The 25,465-nt window shown below is 39.4% G+C and overlaps 1 protein-coding gene across 7 annotated transcripts in view; it reads right to left on the reverse strand.

Moving 5' to 3' along the window:
* Nucleotides 1-4,521: 4,521 nt before the first annotated feature.
* CLOCK (clock circadian regulator) overlaps nt 4,522-25,465 on the reverse strand; it is a 67,800-nt gene continuing 46,856 nt past the window's right edge. For 6 of the 7 annotated variants that reach the window (XM_040595832.1, XM_040595826.1, XM_040595841.1 and 3 more), the window contains 12 exons: nt 22,074-22,156; nt 21,745-21,851; nt 20,956-21,103; nt 20,663-20,738; nt 19,597-19,738; nt 19,112-19,212; nt 18,100-18,189; nt 15,952-16,110; nt 14,201-14,407; nt 12,738-12,946; nt 12,177-12,441; nt 4,522-10,111 (listed from right to left, as the gene is read on the reverse strand). In XM_040595832.1, the coding sequence (XP_040451766.1) occupies nt 9,923-10,111; nt 12,177-12,441; nt 12,738-12,946; nt 14,201-14,407; nt 15,952-16,110; nt 18,100-18,189; nt 19,112-19,212; nt 19,597-19,738; nt 20,663-20,738; nt 20,956-21,103; nt 21,745-21,851; nt 22,074-22,156 (1,776 nt within the window). In that variant the 3' untranslated portion in view covers nt 4,522-9,922. The remainder of the gene's footprint in view (nt 10,112-12,176; nt 12,442-12,737; nt 12,947-14,200; nt 14,408-15,951; nt 16,111-18,099; nt 18,190-19,111; nt 19,213-19,596; nt 19,739-20,662; nt 20,739-20,955; nt 21,104-21,744; nt 21,852-22,073; nt 22,157-25,465) is intronic. The other variant, XM_040595858.1, reaches the window with a different exon arrangement.

Consider the following 25,465-nt stretch of genomic DNA (forward strand, 5'->3'; position numbering starts at 1 on the left):
TGTGTGTTTTGACCTCAGCATGGAGATTTGTAGCAGAGGTCATGTTAAAACAGAACAGGAACAGGAAACCCAAAATAGGGAAGAGCCTAAACTTTTAACTATTTACTGAACAACTGCATGTTGTTTTAATGAAAAGTGGTGCTGGTGGACTACAGTACGTTCATGCAGATGTGTCCTGGGTGAACTAACTCTGGTGCCACAGTTCATCCTGAAGATTCTTGCTCAAAATCAAAAAAGCCAAACCAGTTGGCCATACTCGAATGTAGAAGCTTTTCAAACTTTCTATGTGCTGCTTAAAGCTGTTCTGGTACAAAGCCAATTAGGATCAAGAGAAAAATGCACCTATTAAACATGTTGTTTGCAGAGGCCAAGTGTGAAGTTGAGAACGAATTTCTGCAACTTTCATGTTTATGTTTTACTATTACAAAGTTATACATGATGCTAAGTACTGCTTTTGACCAGCTTGGATGCGCTGTAATAGCTAGCTAGGCAGGTAGGGGTGAGTTTGAATAGTGGTGGGGTTTTTTTTTTTTCTTCTTTTTTTTTTATAATTAAAGCAGAAATGTTGATTTCTCCTTGGAAAGCTATTATAAAATTAGCTCATGAAATTTTAGTAAAAGCTTTGAAAGGTGCTTTAATAGTTGCTGCTAATTACAGTGATTTAATGTTGTCAAGTGCCTGTTGGAATTTGTCACAATTTAAAGAATCTAGCTGGGATGTAACCAAAGCCCGTTGAAGGTGATGGGGGCCTTCACTGGCCTATTTTTAGCAGCACTGCATCTGCTGCGCTGTTGGTAGCACAAATGGTGTCCTTCCACAGCCTCCCAAAGCACTCGCACCCTGGCCGTCTCTCCCCTGCTGGCTGATCCAGGGCTTGGGATTTTAGCACCTTTCATCATGCTTCTTTCTTGTGTTTCTAGTGCGTTGCCATTGGAGAGGTGTGTGGCACTGCTCTGTCTGGAAATAACCTGGAGACTTGAGGTAAAGGTAGTAAGGGGCTGTGTGGGTGCATGCACACACACAGATATATGTATTTAAACCCCCCAAAAAGCCTTACCCTTTAGGGTGAGTTTGCATCAAAAACTTCCAGATTTTCTTAACGCCTTCCCTTTGCACATACTTTCCAAGTAGCAGGTCTTAATTGAAGAGGCAGGTATGTTGGTGAGATGAAGCAAGCCTGCTTACTAGAGCTAAAACATTTTGGGAGAATGTGCGAGCTGGGTCCTTGGCCCCTGGGCTAAAACAGCCTGTGCAGGAGATGTTGAAGGCAGAACGTGAGAAGGTGTGGGCTGATGCTGCAGTGACTTGTGGTGCCCTCCGAATTCTGAGGGTGGGGAGCTGAAAGCCAGTGCTTTGACACTTGGGATGTTGATGGATGTCAGTGATAATTCATTCCTGCCCCTCCTTTCCCCACCCTGTGCCTGAAGTGCAAGAAAAGCTCTGTCTCTCTACGTGCCCCGATACCGAGAGATCTAGTGGGAACCATGGGGCGTGTCATACCTGATCGAACGAGCTGTGCAGTTCAGTGGGCTCGTCTGCTGCACCTTCATCGAACGTCTTAAGATCCTCAGTGGGCTGAAATGTGTTTAACAGGGTAGCTGGGCATACGGGAACAGATCACTTTGTCTTTTCAGCAGCCAGCTGTAGCACCGGCTTCCTCTCCTCCGAGACGGTGTCCTGACAAGTTCTTCGCCAACTTGCAGGAGCACTGAGCCTGTGTGCTAAAGCGCCAACGCTGCGCAGCATCTGCATGTGATCAGGTCGGGGGAGATGTGATCTTTATAGAGATGCTCAAGCAGTGAAATTGTGGCCGAGCTCTTGGGGAGGGCGGGCTGGTGCTTTTGGCTGCATCAGCTTGTTCATGTGGAAAAAAATACAACTGTACCTGTAGTTCAGGCCTGCAGTGGCAGTGTTTGAGCTGCTCGGGCTGGGAATTGCAAAACACCAAGGTTCAGAATGACAGAGCAGGCTTGATGCTGAACTGATGGGGCAGTACGTGCCATGTGGCATTGTAAATGCTTCTGAGGTGTTATGTACAGCAGGTTCCTACATGGCGGCGCTTCTGGGGAAAGAGCTGGTTAGTGTATTAGCCAGCCAAGTCCGGGGTTTTTGGGAAGAAAATATAGAAAAAGTTTAATAGTGCTTGTACCCTTTTAAATGAAGGCGAGTTTGGGGCTTGCCTTGCATTTTAGAATACAAAAGGAACACCTGAGGTAACTAGCTGCAGTTTTAATTGCCACGGTCCTATGAAATTTCTTGTTCTTCTGTAGCTGGAGAATGCGAGTCACAGCGAGTGTTTAAGCGCTGCAGGGAAGGCTGTGCACACCGTTGCAATTGCGACATCGAAAACAGGCAGCTGTCCACTACGGCTTTCCCATCCGTCCTGCAGCTCTCCCTGCTGGGGCCAGATGCAGCCAACCTCAGTCACTGCCAAGGGAACCTTGAAAACAGCATCTAAAGCAGGAAATGGCATTTCTGACTGCCTGCGCACACAGCGGGAGTTTAAAAGTGCACACTGCCTGCCACTGCTCATTTCCAGGCACCAGAAGCAAAGCGAGAGGATGCGAGTGGGGTTTTTTTTTTAATATATGTCCCAGTAGAACTGACCATCAGCTGAGATGTTTGAAGTGAGAAAGGCTTGTCCTTGTTATTTTCGAAGGTGCCTATTCCCAGCCCTTGGGTAAAGCCCGTCTCATTACACCGATGTGGCAAAGGGCAGTAAGGGCAGATTACAGTAAGCTGCTAATCTTCCACCCCGGCAGGACAAAGTTTTTCAAAGGAAACCTACTGAACCAAGGTACAAGTCCAGGTCCAGCTGAGCCCACTCTTCCCAGGGGAGCGCAGCCAGGTATGTGTAAGCTGGGCTGGTGCTTGGGCTTGCTGTTCTGCGTCTGGAAATGTGGAAGAGGGGCTGCAAGAGGCAGCCCGCTGCTGTACAGCATCCCTGCGCCTCCGGCTCAGGGCAGGCTGCGCAGCCGCTGGAGCGCTGCCACTGCTTTCACGTGAGCAGTTTCACAACACGTTTCTAGAAAGGGGTTGCTGGTTGAGCCTCCCTACGTGTTAGTCCCAGATATTGTCTATTAAAAAAAGTATTTCTGATCCTGAATTAAGAGGATCTGGCAGTTTCATTGTACTATAACCTGAGTTATCCTTATTTCCAGAGACGTGGAAATAATGATGTAGTGGCAGTTGTACCGATGGATTTTTTTTTTTCCCCTAAGATGACCTTGAACAGCCCCTGAAGTCAGCACCCTTGGCAAGTTACAGCTACGGGCCTTTGCTAACATAGGTACAGGTTACATGTAACGTTCTTCCATCTCTATGTGACATGCACTACAGCTGTGTGTTTCTTCCGGGTGATTTAAATTCACTTCCCAAGTGAAAATACATTGCCAAAGGGTCTGACAGCAAGAGACTGTGTGCTGCAAAGAATGCGAGTAAGACTGGAAATTTTTGTTCCTACTTCATGTTACCCTTGAACAGCTGAAATCTTCTGGAATTTATATCACTAATGCCTGAGACTTGGAAGTGCAACTAACCTTTGGATCGCTAATCTTTACAAGCGATTTACAGTTGCATTCTCTGTAAGCATGATTTTTGTTTTTCACTTTGCACGACAGCAAAATGCCATTGAACAGCATGGCAGGTGAGGCAGCAGTTATAATCACAGCTCTTCTTCTTGATAAGTTTATGGAAAAATGTATTGATATTTCCAAAGTTCAATTTTAAGAAAACTGATAATCTTGCTTGATACATGCTATTGGTCTTATTATGGGCGGGCGTTGACAGTTTTTCACTACAACTGCAGCACTTCTATAGCTGATCTTGTTTTGACTCCTGGGGCGCAGGCTTACAGCATATAGGAGCGATATAAAACTTGCCCGTGTAATTCCCAAAGGCAAAAGATCAGCACCTGCACATAGGCATCTAGTGTGGAATTACAGAAAGAACTGCAGACCGTAAAAATAGCTAAGCGTAGTTATCATTTTATCCAGGCATTCAGCTTCAAGTATGGGATTTCCTCCCCTCCCTCCCTTGAACATTTACTTCTAAGTCATTAATGTTTACGCTTTGGTTAGTGCAAAAGGGAGAAAGGGTTAGACCACCCTGATAGGTTACCTGTTACCACACAGCTCTTCAAAGCCAGGGCTGCGTGCTCTACAGGAGTTGTGCTCAACTAAATGCAAGTCTCTGCTTCCTTTTTCAGTGGCAGAGCTGACATTTCAGAACATCTCTACTCCTTTATAAATGGTGTTCTTTGACAGCTCACCCACAGACGAAATACCTGGGGAGGGGAGGCGAAAGAATCAGAGGAGGGTATTTTGCCCATGCCAGAAACTGAGAGAAGGGCGAGGCTTGATAAGCCCTCCCGTCCGTGCACACCCGATCACTGCAGTGCTGCTCCGTTGTTTGGCAAGAACAGGGACTGCACACGTGAAGGTAAAAAAGTAGTTTTAAGTTGTGCCCATTCAAACAAGTGCTGCGTGAGTAAATTCCAAGGCAGTCATGTAAATACACAAATCAGAGATCTCTAGCCCTTAGAGTGGGGCATCGATTTATAGCGATACAGAGAGAAGACAAAAAAAAATACATTATGCGTTTTTACTGAAATCTTACAAGTCATTTGTTTGGGTAGGGGAGAGAAGATAAAATCAACATCGAGCAACTTCTCACAAGTCGGTTCTGTGGGTGGGGGAGAGAGAGTGCCTTCGTTACAGTCCTGGGAAGGGTAAGAGCGCTTCACTGTGAAACTTGGGATGAAACTGACATCAAGCAACTCAGAAAAAAACCTTCTAGAACCTTAGAAGCTACAAAAAGCAAAATTTTAAATGAGTTACATTTATTCAGTTAAAAAATTGACAGTTAGTAATGGTCACATGAACACCAGGGAACTGTATCTACATTTCCTGACGTCAATATGAGCGGCACTAGGGTTTTTCTGTTTTCTTTTATGTATACAAATCTAACGCCAGTTAAAAAAAATACAAAACAAAATTGAAACCCAAGACACTGTGAAATCAACACTGCTTAAAAACTCAAAATTCAATCTGATATATTTGAAAATAAATAATTTTTACCATTCTCATTAAAAAAAGACAACTCGCCAACTGCTTTCAAAGCAGTAACATCTTTAAGACCATTCCTGAAAGTGTTTCAAAAATAATTACCCTTTGATTGTCTATTAATGCAGCATCTCTCAGTCTTAGCTGGGGTCTCTATATTAGGCCATACAGTATTTTGTTCAGACACAGTGTTTTGTGGTTTTTCCCCCCTCCCTCCTGTTTATTTAGGTTCAATTTCTTTGAATATAGCATATCACACTGGACAAAATTCATGCAGATGACATAGCAGCATGAAGCATAGCAGAGCTTAAAATCACCTGTTGAAAAAAAAAAAAAAAAAAGAAGACAAGGAATGTAGTGTTAAAAATCATGATAGTGAAAAAGCAACTATCCAGTCTCGTGAACAACCAAGACAATCTCAAATGTTCTCTCACAGTTGTCTCATCTACTATAATTTGTTTAAATACGTCTTTTTTAATCCAAATTCACTTCATTCTCTTCAACCTTTTCCACCAGGGATAAGTAAAAAAATAAAAGGTTAATTATTAAAACTAGTCTCTTTTTCCCTTTTAATCAAAATAACCATTTTCCAGCCCTCTGACTGTACATCTAATTTTAGTAACGATTTCAAATAGAGAAAACTTACGAATCTGACATGTTTGACATCTCCTGATGCCACATCTAAAACACTCATATTAACAATACCTGGGTTAAATCTCTGAAAATATAAATGGTTCTTCAATCGATTTCAACAGTTGAAAAAGGCCACATCTTTAAACCTTCAGAACATTTTCACACAGATGATAATCCTAAGGAACACTTAGAATTACTGAGCAGGCAACTGAGCCTCCAGATGATTCTCTCTCATAGGCAACTGTGCAACCTAAAAAGTCTCCTTCCAAGGAAGCTATCATCATTAATCCCTTCCCCTGGCCATATAAAACACAAAGCCAACTGGTTTTAGAAGCCTTTTTAATCTTGCACTTTGAGCCTCAAAGGATCACCATATTAAAGAAACATTTTCCAGAAATGTCTCTCTTGACAGTTTTATGCATCATGTTATCCCTTGACACCCTCCCACTTTTTAACAGTTTCACTGACTAAAGAAATAATCTGTTTTTCAAATAGTCTTTTCAGTAAAGTGCTTGTTATTACTCAAAAAAAAAAAAAAAAGAGAAAGTGCTATTTGAATCTTAAAAGAGGATTTCTCTTCCTGTGAAAAACTGCCTGATATAGCTTTATTTTATTCATTTTTACATAAAGCTGAAATGAAACCTACCTCTTGTAAGGATACTGGGTTACTAATTTTGGTGTTTGGCAGCAGGCAAGATGCCCACAGAAGGTGGTGACACACTGGAACCGTAGTGCAGAAGGTAAACCTTCTAGATGAAATGGAAGGCATATGGAGAGCTCCTACTAGAATCCTTTCATATTTATATACAAATATAATATATATTAAATATAATATAAAAATAGCTATATTCTTTTTCTCTGAAGTTATCCTAGAAGCTTTTCTTCAAACCCTCACCCATCGCAGGCAAACCATGTCTGTTTCCCAAACTCCATGCAACTATGCCATCTCTTTCACTGTATTGCCCATCACCAGCCCATTTCTTCATAACGCAGTCCTCTCCTTAACAGACTCCTTCCCTTCTGTCAGAGCCATTCCGTAACGTTTATCCTCCAGAACCTGCAGCATCACAGCATCTGTTACCGTGCTATGTATTAGGATGTTGCAAGTAGGTCTATGACTGTAGTAAATGAGTCGGGCAGAAGCAAAAGGCTGATTAAGAAAGAGGCGATAGCCTGGTCCTCTTCCCACTAAAAATCAAAGACAGTTCAGCAACTGATTCAGCAGCAGGGGAAGCTGCAGACCCTTTAAATATACGCTTTTTAGTCACTAGCTGTGAAACAAAGCATCTGCATACTTGCACAGAATCTGGACCGAGACTCGCTTTTGTAAAAAGTCTGCCTGATTCGCAGCAGGAACTTTTCAAATGTGTGCTATGTTTTTCCAGTTTTTTTTAAATTTTTCCATCTTTATACTTTTTCTACTAGCTGGTAGTTCTGTAATCGAATGACCTCCCTCTGAGGTTAGTTACAAAAAGCTTCTTGATCAAAGCATACATCTCTATAGTTCTCTTTCAGTAGCCATTGCTATTGTCATCATCTAATTTCTCTCTCACCTGGGTTAGCCTTTTTTACCGACAGACCTATAGCAGCGCACCAGAGCATTTGGGAAGGGGGAAAGGGGAAGAGAAGTTTAAACGAAGCTTTATAAAAAAAGCTGCCTCATGAACCATCTGGCTGGTATCTCTATTCTTTTGTAATTCTCAGTAGAATAGTTTAATAAACCTATTTTACCACTATTCAATAGTTCTAACAACACTATTAAAGCTCTCCCAGTTTTCTTTTTTAGTGCTATATTATTATTGTAATAGGTTAAAAATTTGTTTTAACCTATTTTCCATTAAGCAAAAGCACTGATAGCACAGACCTCCAGTCAACGCAGCTTAATTCAGAAACAGGTGGAATGGCATGGTAGGGACAGTGGAGCAAGGCAGGATTTCTCTAGACAGAACTTTACAGAAACAGGTTTCTGACAATTATTCTAGCCCAGAGAATGCCAGAAATCCCTTTAAAGAAAGGGAAGCGTTCCTTGCTATGTTTGGTATTGGCATCTGTTCCTTGCTCCAGGTTGCAAGAGGCTTCTTGGAGCAGAAAGCAATCTGATTCTCTTTGGTACTATGTTTTGCACGCTCTCCTTCCTTGTTCACCACTGTGCTTTCTGGCGCCAAACTCGCTTTGTAACTGGGGAATAACAAAGATCTAATGGCGGGACATGTGCCGAGGCAAAGGCCAGCCTCAAAACAGAACCGTGTCAAACGCTTGGCTAAACTGGTATTACCTTCCTGCAGGTTTGGTTCATCCAGTAATACAATCAAACTGTTTCATAGTACAAAACAGTCCATCACCATTTGGTTACATTCATTCAACTCTTCCTCAGAATTCAAGATTAATCCAGCTTTCTCTCCCTAGTACTAATTTTAACTGCTTTTACTGTTTTAAATTATCAGATCTATCAGCATTTATTAATTTTCCTGTGAAGTTCTGGTTTCCACGAACTAGTACCATAAAAACCTACTGAACATTTACTTAAAATAGCACATCATATCTGTTGGAACTTTTTATTTTCTTTATAAAGTGAAGTTGCCTTCTGAAGTCTTAGTTCAGTGATATCGCTTAAATCAATAGCCTGGTAGTGTTAAATGCAATCATGATCTCCCCCAAAACACGCTTTAAATGCTACAAAAATTATTAGAAAACCCCCACAAAAACAACAACAACAAAAAAATCAGCTTACTATTCCTCCTCCTGCAAAAAGAGTTCTTTACTTTTAGATTTTTTTGATCTTTTAGGAGTATTGCCTTCAAGGTCTGAGATTTCAGAGTCTCCTCTGGTTTTGGCTAGTGTTTGAGGGGGAGTACCAGTCAAAAATGTTCATGGTTATCAACTCAGACCATTATTAAAATCAACACAGTACAGAAATACCTATGAAGTAGATAGATACACAAGTTTGGCTGACAATGTACTAAGACTTCAAAAATTGAAAATGGTTACAGATTCAAGACATTGTAATTCAAGATGTTCAACATTATCACCTGAATTAAAATCAAGGCACTATGGGTTCTGTTGTTGTTGTTAAAATGACCCTGAATTAGTTCTGACTAATTTTTGAAGGAGAATAAAAAGATTCCAACATATTTTAACAAGTTACAATTCTCACCACAGAGAAAGTGGTTAAAAAGTGCCCAAAAGGTTATTAAATGTAAATATTTTTGTGCAAATTACTCCTATAACTGAAACATTCTTGAAAATTACTGTCATTTTTTTTTAAACCTTTTACATAAATATTTCCAACTATGAACTATATCAAAAGATAGCTTTGGGGAATAAAATTCCAAACCATCCACAAGAAAGCAGTGCAAATTCCTATTATTTTCAAATAAAACAATGAATTAATTATGAAATGATGGATGATATTAATGAATCTGAATGTCCTGAACCCTGATGCATGATCACCAGTTCAAACAGCTTCATCAATAATTTAACCTCGAGAAGTCAACTAACCAACACACTATACCTCATCGAACAAACCCTGACATCACAGACAAAGCACAAACAAGAGACTTGTGCCCACATTAAGGGTGAAAATAATGATGCATCATGTTGTAAACAATAGGGTAGAACAGAGGAAAACATTAGTCTGAGTATGGCGTGAGAATTTAGGGAAACATATTCAAACCTACAAATAACAGATTACATTTTCATGCATCATATAAAATATTATGCTCTTTCTCCTTTTATGCAGACATATACACAATATTTTACATCATCTGTACAACAGAGAACTGGATTTCACACAACATTTTCAAAATATTTACTGTCCCATAATCATCTGAAAAAAAATTAGATGGTTTTTGGACTATATTGTGGCATTTTTTTCTGCTAATTCAAACAATTGCTCCATGTCCATTTTAATACTTTAAAAATGTACAGGACTGATAAAAATACCAATATTTTCAGCATCTCTCTCATTTCAGTCACATTTTGAGATTTCACCTGGACAAATTAACACATGGCAGCAAATCCTTTAGAACACAGAAACCGGGGCAACTATCAAAGTTGGCCATGTCCCCATCATCATCTTGTGGCTTAACAGATTCCAGAAGTTAGAAGTAGATCTCAGCCTTGTGTGCTGGAAAGCCTTTGTACTGCTACTTCTGTAGCCTCAGTGCAACTGTTTGTGGAGCAGCCCCTTCCTGGTAGTTCTCTTCAAAAAGAGGCAGACCCCCCCGCTATTGTGGCTGACCTTTGGAAGGATCAGTCATCTTGTCAGTTCTGTGCCGCGGAAGCTGCTGCTGCTGCTGCTGCTGCTGAGACTGATGCTGCTGGTGGTGGGACTGAGTGAAAGTGCTTTGTTGTAGTGGGAAAGCAGCAGAGAGGATAAGCTGCGCTGACTGATTTCCATGAAGTAACCTGGATGTCTAAAACATGGTAACAGAACAAGTTTATTTTTCCTGCTGTGCTGAGAAACACAGGCCTAGCTGCTTTTTAACTTTTCATAAGGGTTCAACCAAAATAAACGTCTGATTTGGTCATTTAAGCAGAGCAAACAATGCAAAGATTAGTTCATACTAATAAAGTTAATTAGAGCATCTGACCAATCATTAAAGCAGCTGTAACTGGGCTTCATAATTTCCCGTGACAATGGGTAGGAACATATGGCAATTTGTCTCCATATCAAACCGTAAGAGCACAACAGGGCTTAAGGAATCTATTTGAACAAGTGCAGGTGGCTGTCATCGCAGTCAAATGAAAGAACGGTGCATGACTTGGCACAGATCCCATTTATCCTCCACAGCCCAAATGAACAGTCAAAGAAACCGCTGCATTTGCAGACCCGAACATCCCCTTTGAAGATTTATTACTATTGGAAATAGTAATTATTTTTAACTTCTTACAACCAAAGGATGATCGTTACTAAAGGAAAGCAACAGAAGGATGGGTACAAATGCACTTGAACGTCTCAATCCTTAAACGTGTTCTGCAGCAGAAAGTAAGTTACATCGACGGCCGCACCTGCTGAATCGGACTGTCAGAAGCACCAGTGAGCAGAGGAAGGAAAAGCACTTTTCTCCCTTTTTAAAAAGCACTGGCTTCACTTCAAATTCTAGCACTTTTAACAGTTTGTATTAAAAATACTAAACTTTTGCCTAGACCAAAACAGACCTTTGGAGATCTTCATTTTTCACAAATCTGCTTTGTGAGAATGAAGTCAAAACTGTAACAACTTTGAAATATAGAAACAGAGACATGGACACAACCAGCCTGCTAAGCATTTATCTGACTTGTCAAGAGAGTACATTCAAATCTGTGCTCTGGTTTGAGTCAACTTGCAGCTGAAAAGCCTTTGCCTGACATACGACCGAAACTGTTATTTTCCCATGAAAGACTTTCTTCAACAAGTAAATATTTTGTCAATGACCTAGTGAAAGAAAATTTTACGCAGCCCTAAATAGAACTATGACCATTCCTTGTGCATAGAAACGTAGGTTAAGCTTCCGATTACTTACTGTATTTGTGTATGTTCCACCTATGCACAGGATCCCAAATTTAGTGCAAATGGGACACTACACATAGTAAGAAATACTTGCAAAATAAGGATTTTTTAATTATGTATACTCTTAAAAAATAAATACATTGACATGCCCAGAGCAAAGAATGTTAAGATTGTGCACAAAGTACATCGTGATTGTTACATGGACTTTATCTTTCTTTGGATAAGGCAACATCAGAGACCAAATTAAGTTTTTTTTATCCATGTCTTCTTGGAGGCACTTTCTCTCTAGTGTTCCAGCTACCACTCCCTCACCAACATCACCTGCTGGGTGAGCTACGTGGCAGCGATTAAATGGAATCAACAAATGGCAAGCTATTTCCCCATCAATTCTTTCTACCTTCTGGTTCTCTTTTCTTGTTGAGATTTTCTATTTCTAAACTCCTTGGGTTTTGCCTTCCTTCTCTTTTGATCCAATCTCTCTTCTTTCTCCACTAAAACAAGGTGGTTCTCCACTCTCTATGTTTACAAGGTTACTTGCTGCTTGGCCTCCCCTGTAGCCAAGACAGATGTTCATGCCTCATGTTACAGGGACAAGTCTTGCTCTGGGCTGCATTCTGCTTTCCAGACCAACCAATTCTGTTTGAGATCATCTCTCATACCTTCTTGCACTAATATGTGAATGCAAAGAAAACACAAGCTGTTTCAAAGGGAAACATCTGTTTCTTCATCCCATGCTCAATCAAGAGCAGCAATTCAAAGGGAAGAAGACAAAGGGTAGGACAAAGCACAGAGTAAAACTGCAGGAAAGACTACTGCTCCTTTAAATTGAAAGATTTTAGAGAATGGCTACAGAATAAACTTACATGCATCAGGCTTGTTTGCAGGTTACCATTTCAAGTGCTCTGTTTTCAGATAAAGCACCCCTAGGATAAGCTAGCAACGCTGGGAGTGTCAGGGCTTAGAAAAATTTATAGAGAATGCTGCATTACCTGTAGAAACTGTTGGGGGTTCTGGGTCAGCTGTGGCTGAGCTGGTTGCTGAACTGTGGTGAGCTGCTGCTGATGGTCTTGCTGACTTTGCTGCTGCTGCTGCTGTTGTGTTATTGACAAAGTCTGTGGCTGCTGCTGTTGGGCAGCAAAAGTGGGATAAGCTGTCACCACCTGTCCCATAAACATAGTACTTGGTACCATTACTGCTCCACATGCTACTGGGGCCGTAACAAGTTTTGTTACAAGTTGCTGACCTTGAGAAAATCTGTTAATAGAAAAAGACATTTGGAGTCCCTTCAGGAAAAAAATAAATCTAGCATCACGTGCTCTTGAGAAATGCAGCTTTTTCAGGTTCATACTTTGCTATAACAACGTGAGTTTTGATAAGCTTGCAAACATTATTTTGGGCAAAGTTTAGTTTAACAGTTCCATCCATATATAGTTAAAATGATAAATCACATAACTTTTTAACACTGTGTTAGTTCCTTTTGTGTATGATGTAGCTGTGTAAGCACATCATCACAGCAGGTCATCTGCTGAATACTGGTCTTGAAGATTTACCTGATTTGTCTATCCTGTGTAAAAGTGGTTACTGCTGCAGCATTCTGGTTGTTGTTCTGTGGTACACTAGAAGGAACCTGGACCACATTTCCTGTTGTGGGCTGAGAAATCACCATAGTGTTATACAAAGGCGCCGAGACTGCGTTCTGTGACTGACTGGCAAGAGAAGACTGTTGATTATGGCCACCAAGTACATTTTGTTGATTATGCTGAAAAGAAAAAATATTTTCTCAGACAGTAATTCGTAAATAGCCAGGTATTACAGCTGTCCTCCTCACTGTCATTGCCCATACTTCACAACTGTCAATGGTTTTCCATTACAAATTAATACTTAAAGTACACATGTATTCCTACTGACTGAGGATTTGGAGGTGGGACGGGCCCTTGGACATCTGAAAATCTCTTAATTAAGCTCTTCCCCTGTTCAGGTTATTTTTTTCCCGAATTTTTCAGCTACTTGCATACTGTTTGCCCAAGATCCTATTTCCCACTCCTTTAGCATCTCTGTGCCAGACGTAAGACTAAAATGTGCACACCATGTCAATCCATTTCTTACTTGAAATTCTGCAACTAGCTTACTGCTGAGATGGTAACACTGTCCACCACTAGTCTGTCTGTTCACAATCTCAAAAAGTACCTACGGAATTTGGATAAAGGTACAGAGAAGGGTGACCCCAGAGATGGGAGGTATTAAAAAGCCTCCATACACAAAATGGTCAAACCCATTAGAAGTGTTCAGCTCGCAGAACAGGCTTCTATGGAGATACATGTGACAGAGGACTTTGAAATCACGTATGACTGACAAGATGAAAAGCGAATAGCTGCACAGTGTGTTTCCCAATATATGAGCTGGGTGGCAAGTTTAAAAAGCAAACGTAATCATATTTTGCAGAAAGTAAAGTTGTAGAACTCAGTACCAGACACTGTGGTTTTCAAGTTTACATGGACTTGCAAGAAACTGAATAAACTCAAAAGAAGAAAAAGGCTATTACATCACAGATGTCATTCCCCTACGGCATCTGACCGAAATTGCTGAGGAGTAGAAAAGCCAACTGCAGAAGCACCAATATACGCTCGTCCTGTTCCTATGGTTTTCTAGTTATTTGCTGTCTGGACACTGGATTTCAAGCTCACCTAGTACAAATCTCATGTTACATGTTCTGTCAACAGAAAATTCAGACATTCAAAAAAAGGCAGGCTCTAAGTTTTCTTAATACCGGTCTTTCAAAAAAGCTACTTGTTGTTAATTATTCCACATGTCTAAGTTTTAAAATAAAAACAAGATCTGAAATTACATTATCAAGAACTGAAATGCATTTCAAATGGGAACATGAAGAAATTAATATGACTCAAAGGATATTGTTAAAAAAAAAAATTTGGGAGAGGGACGTCAGGAAAGCTATTGTATTTCAGCTATGGTTTTGAGCATATATTCTATCCAGCAAAGTCAATGAGAACTTTACCTGTGTTGCAGTACTCTGCAAAGGCTGTTGTTGTATCATGTGTGGAGTACTTATATGGCCTGTGTTCATCCCACTTTGAGTCTGATTACTCTGAACAACTTGACCTTGCATGTTTATTGGTGTAAGCTGCTGAACATTTGAAGGACTTCCAGAAGCAAGCTGCACAGAACTGAAGTTGAGTCCTGAAGCCGACTGCTGCAAGAACATCTTAAAAAAACCCCATAAATCTGCAAGTTAGCTTTTAAGAAAAATCTGTTAATTGTTCAAGATGTTTCAGAGAAAGTAAGCTTAATTATTTTAAATCAATGCAAGATGAAGTTTCATCTTAGTTATTACAAGTGTTTGAAAAGCATTACATCCACCAAGAGCAAAAGGCCCAACTCCCACGTAGGGTCAGTATTCAGAGACTCTACTGTAACTGATAAAAATCAGAATCCTGATTTCTAGAGCCCTAAACGTTAAGGCTTAATATTTGTTCTTAAAAGAAAAAGTACTATTTAGACACTAACTTGTAATGTAGTCTATGACTGTCAGAAGACAAAACATACTTGAGACCACATTTCTATTTGTAGGTTCCCCAACAGTGAAACAAATTCAAATGAAGAAAATCTCAGAACGAACAGATCCAGGCATGGCACCAAGAATGTGACCTTCCTTGGCAATCAGGAAATCATGATGATTATACTGAGCTTTCCAAAATGGTTGTAATAAATTGAATTCAGCACAAAATATTTGAGTCTTTACAGAAAGTTAGGCCCAGGACTAGAACAAGACAGGGTAATAATTTCAAATGTGCAGCACTTAAGATATCTTCCCTAGTTTCCACAGTCCTGAATAAGGTCCCTCCACAGTGCACAGGGAAGAAAGCTGTGAATCTCTCCTTTTGAGGCATCTATAAGGCAGACTACTGCTGGCAGGCTTCCGCTAGACATGATAAAACACTGAAAATGGCACATGCCAGAAACTCCTACACTTCAACAAGATTTAAGCAACATACTCAATACTTCCAGGAAATATTTTTTTCTACTCTTCATTCACAATCCACAGTGAAAATATTTTGATTATTTCCTTAAGGTGTATTTTAGTTTTAGGTGGGGTTTGGTTGGTTGGTTTTGGTTTTTTAACTGGCAAAACCCAATAGGGTCATTCTTTTCCAAAGACAGCTGCTGAGAAGGGAATGACAAAATTAGAAAAAACTATACTGGTTAAAATACAGAAGTCAGGTAGTCATCTGCTAGACTGAGTAATGCATCCTCTGGACTTCTTGTCTTTCTGGCTCAGTAACTACTTCAGTATACCACGCAAAGTAGAACCACTTCACCAGGAGGGTGTGTAGGAGGACCACAGCCTGATAGTTAGGACAGTTTAAGAAACAAAAGGTATGAATTTGACACCCACAAGCTAAGAGGAAACAAATGCTTATCTTGCACATTTTGGATTAATATCCTAATGGCTGCACAACTTTGCAGGAACTAACAAGCGCTGCATCCTTTTACATTTAGGTTTGGATATAAGCTAGGCTTGAGCTGCTCAACATCGAAAAGATACACTGGGGCACTTCCAGATACATTCAGAAGCAAAATGGCAGGCACCTCAGGAACAGCAGCAGATGCAATGGATTTTAGGCACATTAGGTCCAGCTGGAGCTGACAGGGGTAGGGAGGATCACGTTGTGGAATTAAGTGCCCAAGTCTCATTTTAGATGCCTAAATCCTCTACAGATCAAACCTGTGAGAGCTACACTAACTCACCTGGAGTCCTTGACCGTGGACAATTTGAAGCTGCTCTTGAATCTTACGCAACTCCTCCTGCTGCCGATGAATATTGGCCTCTATCATCCGTGTTCTTTGCTCTAGCTGGTCCTTTAAGTGCTGCATAGCTCCTAATTGAGCTGAAAACTGAAACACAGGCTGTAGTGCAATGAATAATTAAAAGCTGAGCAGAAATAATGGTACTTTATTTACAAGCAATAAATACACTCCTCCATAGCAGCAAAGAAATCAAGCACTGCTTTTTAAACTGCTAATAACCATATTCTGAGGACAAATTCATTAGTGTGAAAATGTCACAGAACTCACATTTAATTGATGTCGCAGTTAATTGATACATCAGAACTGGGGAACTAAAAAAAAGAAAAATCCCAAAAAGAAATTCACTAGTGTTCAAATCACCAAGACTGTAAAAAAGCCTTAGTAATTTAAGTGGTCCTGTGGATGTTAAAGGTCTCTCAGGTTAAAAATTCAAATTGTACCAGTTTACCAAAAAAACTAACCCAAAGCTAAAACATATGCAAATAACTTGGGAATATTCTCAGTCACTAACTACTGGGGGCTGTGCTCACAGATAAACTGTTTGCCACTTCTATTCTTCCCCAGACATCTGCTATGGGTCACAAGTCAATATAATCTTTTGATACTTATTATCCTGTATATAGGACATAGATATTTGGTTGGGCCTGATACCACTTTTCTTATTTGACAGAAGTGTTTCATAGACCAAACTGCCTTTTGTTACAGGCATGTGTGTAGGAAGTTACCAGCATAGCTGATGGACTTTCAAATTCATGTCCTAAAATATCGTCTCTTAAATTGTGTTTATGTTTCTAACGGCCAAAGCTTACAACTATATCCACACAAAACATGGGAAAATAAAAAAATAAAGGAAAAGTGTAAAATTGGGGAATTTTCTCACTTCAAGAGAATAATGTTAAAGGTGCCACTGGCACCAAAGAATTCAATTTCTGAAAGAGAAATTAATCTTACATTCAGAACACAGAATAAAATCATTTTGGTTGGAAAAAGACCTTTAAGATCATCAAGTCCAACTGTTAATCCAGGACTGCCGAGTCCGTCACTACACCATGTCCCTAAGCATCACATCTACACATCTTTCAAACACCCCCAGGGATGGTGACTCAACTACTTCCCTGGACAGCCTGTTCTGATGCTTGACAATCCTTTCAGTGAAGTTTTTCCTAATATCCAATCTAAACCTCCCCTGGTGCAACTTGAGGCCATTTGCTCTTGTCCCATCACTTGTTACTTGGGAGAAGAGACCAACAACCACCTCAGTACAACCCAGTTGTACAACCAGGCAGTTGTAGAGAGCCATAATGTCTCCCCTCAGGCCTCCTCCTCTCCAGGCTGAACACCCCCAGTTCCCTCAGCTGCTCCTCATAGGACTTGTGCTCCAGACCCTTCACCAGCTCCGTTGCCCTTCTCTGGACACACTCCAGCACCTCAGTGTCTGTCTTGTCATAAGGGCCCCAAAACCGAACACAGTGTTCGAGGTGCGGCCTCACCAGGGCTGAGCACAGGGGGACGATCACTGCCCTTGTCCTGCTGGCCACACCATTTGTGGTACAAGCCAGGATGCTGTTGGCCTTCTTGGCCACCTGGGCACACGGCTGGCTCACGTTCAGCCGGCTGTCAGCCAGCACCCCCAGGGCCTTTTCCTCCAGGCAGCTTTCAAGTCGCTCTTCCCCAAGCCTGTAGTGCTGCACGGGGTTGGTGTGACCGAAGAGCAGGACCTGGCACTGAACCTTGCTGAACCTCATACACTGGCCTTGGCCCATCGGTCCAGCCTGTCCTGATCCCTCTGCAGAGCCCTCCTGCCCTCCAGCAGATCAACACTCGGTGCACTTGATCCCCTCATCCAGATCATTGATACAGATGTTAAACTGAGCTGGCCCCAGTACTGAGCCCTGGGGAACACCACTTGTGACCAGCCTCCAGCTGGATTTAACTCTATTCACCATCAGTCTCTGGGCTCAGCCATCCAGCACATTTTTTACCTGGAAAAGGACACCTGTCCAAGTCATTAGCAGCCAGTTTCTCTGAAAGAATGCTGTTCTCCATAAGCACAAGACTTAATAAACAATAAACCAACTTAAACCATACCTGGGACATGCCCGACTGGAGCTGTAAAGTTGCAGGCTGAGACATCGCTGGCTGTGCTACTGGTTGTCCAAGAGACTGGGAGCTTAAAGACTAGGATTTAAAAAATTGTTCCATAACTGGAAGAGAATGAACTTCATACTTGACATGAAATATTTCTTTACATTAAGTGTCAATTCTGAAACAGCATCATCTGAACATATTATAAAACCAAGTAAATGTTTCCTGAAATATCTTACCTCAAATATTAGAGAATTAAGAACATAAGAGTAATTGATTATATACATTATATATATATATGTAATTTTTCCACTGCTAAAACTATATGAAAACAATAGGTATAAAACAGGAAAATCAGAAATTACAGCTGGTTTAGAAGTATTATTTATAGTAAAGGAAAAGCCTTTTTAACAAGTTTGGAAGTTGACACCTTTGATTTATTCTTAAACTAATATTTTTTTAAAATACATATTGTAATAACGTACTATTTCTGAAACGAATGTATTAGTTCGCTTGGAACATGGGCACCAAGTACATGAAACATGACATTTTCTCCTGTAACTAAGATTTCAGAAACTATATGGAAGTATTCACTAATATTCTTAGAGCCCTGAGTTTATATGAATTCTCTATAGGGACACAGACAGCATCATGTTGGCAATTGTATAGATATATAGATGTATGTAATTGCTTATATACATATCTATCTATCTATCTTCAAAATGCAGAATCACAGAAAGAAGTTCTGTGTGAGTGGTAAGATTCATACAAAATCTTGCAAACTTTAACGTCAAAAAAACCTTCTATGCTTAATTATTGTATTTCCATAAAATGTAGTATAACGAAGTTGCATATTGATGATACAGTTCTGATAATCATGTATTCCAAGTGAAACTGTTAAGAGTCTAAATTATGTGTTTTCAGAAGAAATGGAACAAAGACTATATGGATTTAATAATACCTTTTAAAGGTGAATTACACTCATTAAATACAAAATTTTTCTCTGACGAGTTACCTGGCTACTCAGAGATGATCTTCTTTGTGCAGTCTTTTCATGACCCGGTAAGCTTTGCCTTGGAGGAGTGCTAGTGTCCACCGTCATTTTAGTTGGTGTTGCTGACAATGTTCAGAGTTACAACAGAAAGATACATATTAATAGTAATCTCAATTCTGCAATGCAATAATCAAATCACAGGAAACTTTGCATTAATAAAAAAAAGCTTAAGGCTTGGACTCTTTTTTTACCCTGACTATCCAACAATAATGGAATCTGATGGACTGAAATGGAGTGTTCTAGGGTCTGCTATTGAACTTTTAGAAGTCACTACACAACCTCTGAAAATCTGAGAGGTCAGCAGATCTCTGAACCATCAAAAAGGACTTTTTCATTTGCACACTCTTCATAAAATGATGAATAACTGCTAGTTGTGCATTTGATTGAAGTAAGCAGAGAAAGCCTTCACTAGGAAGGCAATTATAATTTCAACAGTTGGTGCTTACATGAATGATCTGATACAGCAGTATGTGAAGATTTTCTTGAACTCCTGGAGGAAGCAGAAGGTGTGGGGCTGGTATCAAATCTTTCCAGTGCTTCTTTGAGACTCACTGTGTTTATGTGATTGTCAGACCCAGAGTCCTGACTCTGAAGAGACACATACAAACAATAATTATCTGATTCAGCACACAAAGTACATTTCTGTTAGCAAACACCTAAGAACATGCTGTGTCTAATCAACCCACTTACACAGGTGACTGTGCAGAAGTAGCGGCCTGTTTGATACCTGTAAGCTTAGTTTCCATTTGTGGCTTTTATCGTTAGAAAAGAAACCAAACCAAAGCCATGTAAGCTTAGAAACGAAAATGCATGGAGACACACACCATAAACTGACTACTGAGCTGACCTCCTTCTCGAGCAACTCAGTTCAGTCTGAACACCAGTGTAATAAGTCAACTGCTTATTCTTTTGAAAAAGGATGAGTTAATTCCACTAGAAGGAGCACTGACAGATGAAACTTGCTGAACTGCCAAGGGAGAACATTTCTGAACTGCCAGGGGAAAATGTGACAAAGCATCTGCATAAACTGGCTTATCTATGACTCACTGGGCTTCCAAGGATATTAAGTCAAAACGAATTTTGTATACTTCTAAGAAGTGGGACAGTCAGACAATGCAACAGCTCCTGCTTTCCTCTTGTGAATTCCTTTAAGCCATCTTTGTGAGTTGACCTTGGTATTTCAGATTATAGGTGCTTCCAGTAAGGAAGAACATTTATTAATGAATCAAACTCTGCAGGAATCAGATCTTAATAAGGACTGCTGGGTGCTGCCATGCTGTAACTACATGCACATGAAGCCCTGAAAAGAGGAGAGTGAGTGTTCAGGGCAGAACATAGTTAACAAACACCCTTCCTAGACTGCTTTGATCATTTTGAATAGTCATATTATTTAGAGATCAAAATAATTACTTTATCTATAACAGGACAAAACACTTCTTGCGGCTATGTATTTGCTTACACATTATTTTTAGTATGAGAGAATAAGTAAAATAAATTCTATCAGCCACTCACTTTATCTGCTGTAATCTCTGGAAGAGACTCCTCAATACCAAGTTCTCGTCGTCTTTCTGCTCTAACTTCCGCATAACTAGAAGACAAACCAAAAATTGACTATTATCTTGAATGATTTAAAAAACATACCTCAAAAACCAAACTCCTCAGAGCTACCTTGCTTACAAAGTATCTCAGGAAGTGTTTCAATGATTCTTTAAACTGCTATGATTCCTCTACCTCCAAAAAGACTAACAATAGAGCTCCCATGACATTAGAATCTCTCTAATACAGATTTTTTAAAAATAACTTACCTTACAACAGTGTGCGTACAGACAATAAACTCTGGCCTGGAATTCCACTGGTGATACGTGATATAGTAATGTGTTTGCAGCCAAATCCATTGTTGTCCCTTTGTAAGGAATCTGTAGTAACATGACTTCCCTTTCCCATATTGCATTACTATAGAAGTAAAGAATAAAGTTTACTGTCTTTCCAGGCTGTAAATATTGCAATTGCATAATAAACATTATTTCCCAGCTTCATATGGTCCCAAACCATGTCTAAATCCAGTATTATGACAATGATAAAGAACAGATTTTAAACTGTAGCTTCCTACAAAAAAAAATTTACACTGCATTTTTCAGAGAACTGCAGAATTCAAACTTCCGTTTTTGTGGGAGTTTTTAACATATTCTGAAAAATTTACGTGCAAAAAACTTAAATACAGCTTTATAAAGAAAAACATAGCTAAACAGAAAACTTATTCTATTAAATGTTCAAACAACTTTTGCATGTATTAAACATCACAGAGCCTTTTAAATGCTAATGGAAGAACTGAAGAAGTATTTGTCATAGTGCTGTGCACTCCAATTTACCACCATGAAAACTCCAAATAATAAGATAAAGTTAAATGTTTTTGTAGTTCTGTTATCAAAAGAAAAAAGATGAAGATCAGCAGTGCAATAATGTCAAACAGGAGTAAAGATGCTTCACTCAAATATATCACAAAATTTCTCTATGACAGTTGTACAATTTAACAAACTTTACACCAAACATCTATAAAACAAACTTGTTTGTTTTAGCAACTTAGTCGTACTCACAATGTTCGTGACATTTTGCCAGATTATCTAGATCATCCACGTGATAGTAATCATAGCCTGATGTTCCCAAAACTTCAAATGGAAGATAACCTATTATTGGAGGTGCCCTAATTAATACAAAAATTAATGTCATTTTATTTTCACACAAAAAAGCCAAACAAAATTATTTCATTATTTAAGTTTTCTTGATTACAGCATGTGCTCTGAAAAAAAATAAAAATTAACCCAACACAAGCTATGAGTAGTTAATGCTGATTAGCGAACTCTAAATACTATAGCCACCACTGTGATTCAGCTACTATTACTGCTATACATAGAAGGAATTGCACCTGTGATCCAAGAATAGGAACTTCCATTCTAAGCTATGTCTAGATGTGAACTCTTCATTGGGTTCTTCAACAGTGCACATTTCCTAAAAAGAAAAAAAAAAACACACAAAAACCAACACTCTCTCAAAACTGCTCTATTCTAATTCATAAACTCTTTCGAAATTCAGACTTGCCTAAAGTTAGTAGGTAAGTCTACAACAGTTATAATATTATTTTTAGACAGCTTCATTGGTTTTGCTTGTTTAGATGCATAGTATGAGGTAGAATCTAATCTCAGCTGTGCGAGGTTGACATTAAGTTGATTTAAATGGAACCACCCTGGCGTGAGATGAAACTCAAACTCAGTATCTACAACCACAGCAGTACAAGCAGAAATCCATAGTTCCTGCACTTAAGCTTTTAACTTCTAACAAGCAAAAGATGACATGAAACACTCCCACCAGACACTCTGATTACAATTTATGCTTATAATGTGTAAAACCCAAAATTAGCAAGATGGTCATGTTATTTTGAGTTTAGGAATATGATTCTACCTTTTTGTAAATACAGAGTAATCTGAATCACTTTGGCTTGAAGGCACAGACATACTACAAAGAACACCCTATTCTTATGTTTAGAACTTGTGAAAAGTACAAGAATGATTGCATCTCCACTATTACAACAAATCCTCGAGATATTCTGTACATCGTTTTAAATGTATTCTGCTCAGACACGTGCAATCAGTGCATGTCAGTCAATTTCGATCATCCCCTTCCAGACAGGTAAAGATGCCCCAAGTACTGTGCCTGATGCCGAGAGCCAAGTACCCCAAGGCAATCAGTTCTTTTGCAAACTCCTCTAGTACTGCCTTAAAAAAAGAAAGATGGATGATAGAATGCATGCATGCATGCATACACCCATCAAAGAATTATAATAAAATTAGAGATCAGTAAATCCTTCTTTTTTGAACACCTGCACACTGTGTCATACTTGTAGGAACTTGCAACGGTATTCCCATTGCCAGGAACGCAGTAGAATCTATTGATGATCAGATACCACAACAGTTTCCTGAAGACCACACTATGGAAGCTGCTGCTGCACTGACATAATATTCATGACAGATGTGGACAGACAAGCACCCTGCTGCCCTGCAAACATCTGTAACTAAAATAGTCCTACAGAAAAATACAGTAGACTAACTGTTGTTCCTACAAAGAGACCACCTTCCTTTACATTCTTCCACATTACAACACAGAGAGTTTAAGTGCATATTTTGCAGTTCTTTAAATAGATATTTCTAAGTTTTCTTTCTATGAAAGAAAAAATTGAACATACCTAGGCAATATTTTTTCCTCACCTTCATCATGTAAAATCTAAAGGCAGTGACTAGAAAGTGAGTTATATGATGAAGGTAATGAACAAAATCATCCTGCGCACAAATTTATGATTCTTGGTGTGCCTTCCAGTTCATAAGACTTAACCTTCAAAACTGAAACTACCCCTAAACCCTAAAGTTCATCTACTTTCCTAAGATTCAGAACAAAAGTAAAAATAAGGTAAGTGCAGGGAGTAAAATCACAGTAAAAACATGATTGTTAAAGAGGAGCTGGCAGCAGGTTAGCATCCAATTACTCAATACATTTGTATTAATGATTTGCAGATATTCCACTGTAAAATATTCCTGGGCAGAAGCTATCTTGTTCAACAAGGCATCTAGAAAAGAAAGGACTTTAATTTATAACAAAAACTATTCTGGTAGAATCCTTTTGGCTGGATTAAGCCTACCTTCTTGATAGGATTCAACCATCTATCAGCCAAAATGCAAGACAAATTTTTAAAGAATGTGTAGAGCCAAATCCCTTCACTGAGGAAACAAAATCTGTGGCGTATTTTGTCACAAAAGTGGTGGGGTCATATGCAGAAAACAAAAATGTGAACTTTCTGAGATTATTCTCAATAATACTATGGCCTTCTGCAAAAGCACTGTATATCCTTGAGAAATTACATTCTAGGTTAAAAAAAATCCAGAACTGTATACCATCTGAAATAAAGACAAAAAGTGGCAGATGAGCAGGCAGGTTCTACCTTAAATAAGGCAATCCAGTACTAAAATGCGCATCTCATTACTGGCTGCACCACACATTTAGTAGTAAAGTTACTGAGATGGTGAAGCTCCTGAAGTTACACTTATTTGCTGTAGTCTATTCAATGCTAGCCTCAATAATAACAGAAGGTATCCAAAGAGTATAAGCAAGTAATTTTCAGATTAAAAGTCTTCACTCTCATGTTGGTCTTCTTCACAAGAAGATTCCCCAGATGAACAGCACTAACTGAAACCCTTGAGAGGATCTTAACACCTCTGTAACATGAAAGCTTCCTTAGGCAGTAGGGGCTCAGAAGTTCAGGTAGAGGAATGAAACTTTGGCCATATAATCTGTAATGCTTTTACCCTCAGGAGACTGACAGACCTGAAAAGATCATAAACAGATGTTCCTCAACTTCCAAATGTCCTGTTCCAGAAGTAGGAAAACCAGTTTTACTATAGCATATTCCTGTCAGACTAAAAGACAAAAATATTTGCAAATAATGCCCGGTTGGTCTTTATTCCCCCAAGCATTTCATGCAGCAAAAAGTACACATGTAACATCTCTACAAACTGTAGGTATAACAGGAAGAACATTATTTAGACCCACATGGGAAGAAAAGTGTCAGATGAAAGATTTCCATGGCTTCAGGAAAAAATAGACAACAAACTTTCTCTGGCATGCAGTTTGGAGAGATCCAGTTACTATTCAGCCTGCCAGAATTGAAGAAGTTTGATTTCTCCACAGGCTCCCTACTATGCTGTCAAAGTGCAAAGTATATAGATCACATCTTCAGAGGCTACCACCACCGATCTTCAGCTTAAGACACCAGTGCATTCAACTTATGGGCAGAAAATTTAAATGGTCAAAGGGTTCTGCATGGCAGACAGCAGCTTACCAATGTGCCATATATACATTTCATGGCATTTTTTACAACTGAATTGCAAGAACAAGCGTTAGATAGTAGACTATCTTGTACCTTGATTCATATATTTGTATAAAACATATAATCTGAGTCACAATCACGGACTATCCTGTACTGTATCTTGAGTATTTGACTGATTATGGTGAGGAACAGGATTATACTTAGTAAACTACTAACTTCATCCACAATCAATTCTAAACTTGGAAAGATACCTTCACTGCATAGTTGCAGGTAAGCAAAATGTTCTTTTTAAACGACCAAGTTACTGAATAACAGCACTGAAACAAAACAAAAAGAGTTCTGTTACCTCAAAACCAACTCTCTGTTACTGACAAGTAACGCAAGCTTTCATTAAGCCCTACCAGATCTGCTTCTGTATCAAGGTACAGCGAGACCATCAGCAT

Source organism: Falco naumanni, chromosome 1 (assembly GCF_017639655.2).
Source record: "Falco naumanni isolate bFalNau1 chromosome 1, bFalNau1.pat, whole genome shotgun sequence".
NCBI lineage: Eukaryota > Metazoa > Chordata > Aves > Falconiformes > Falconidae > Falco > Falco naumanni.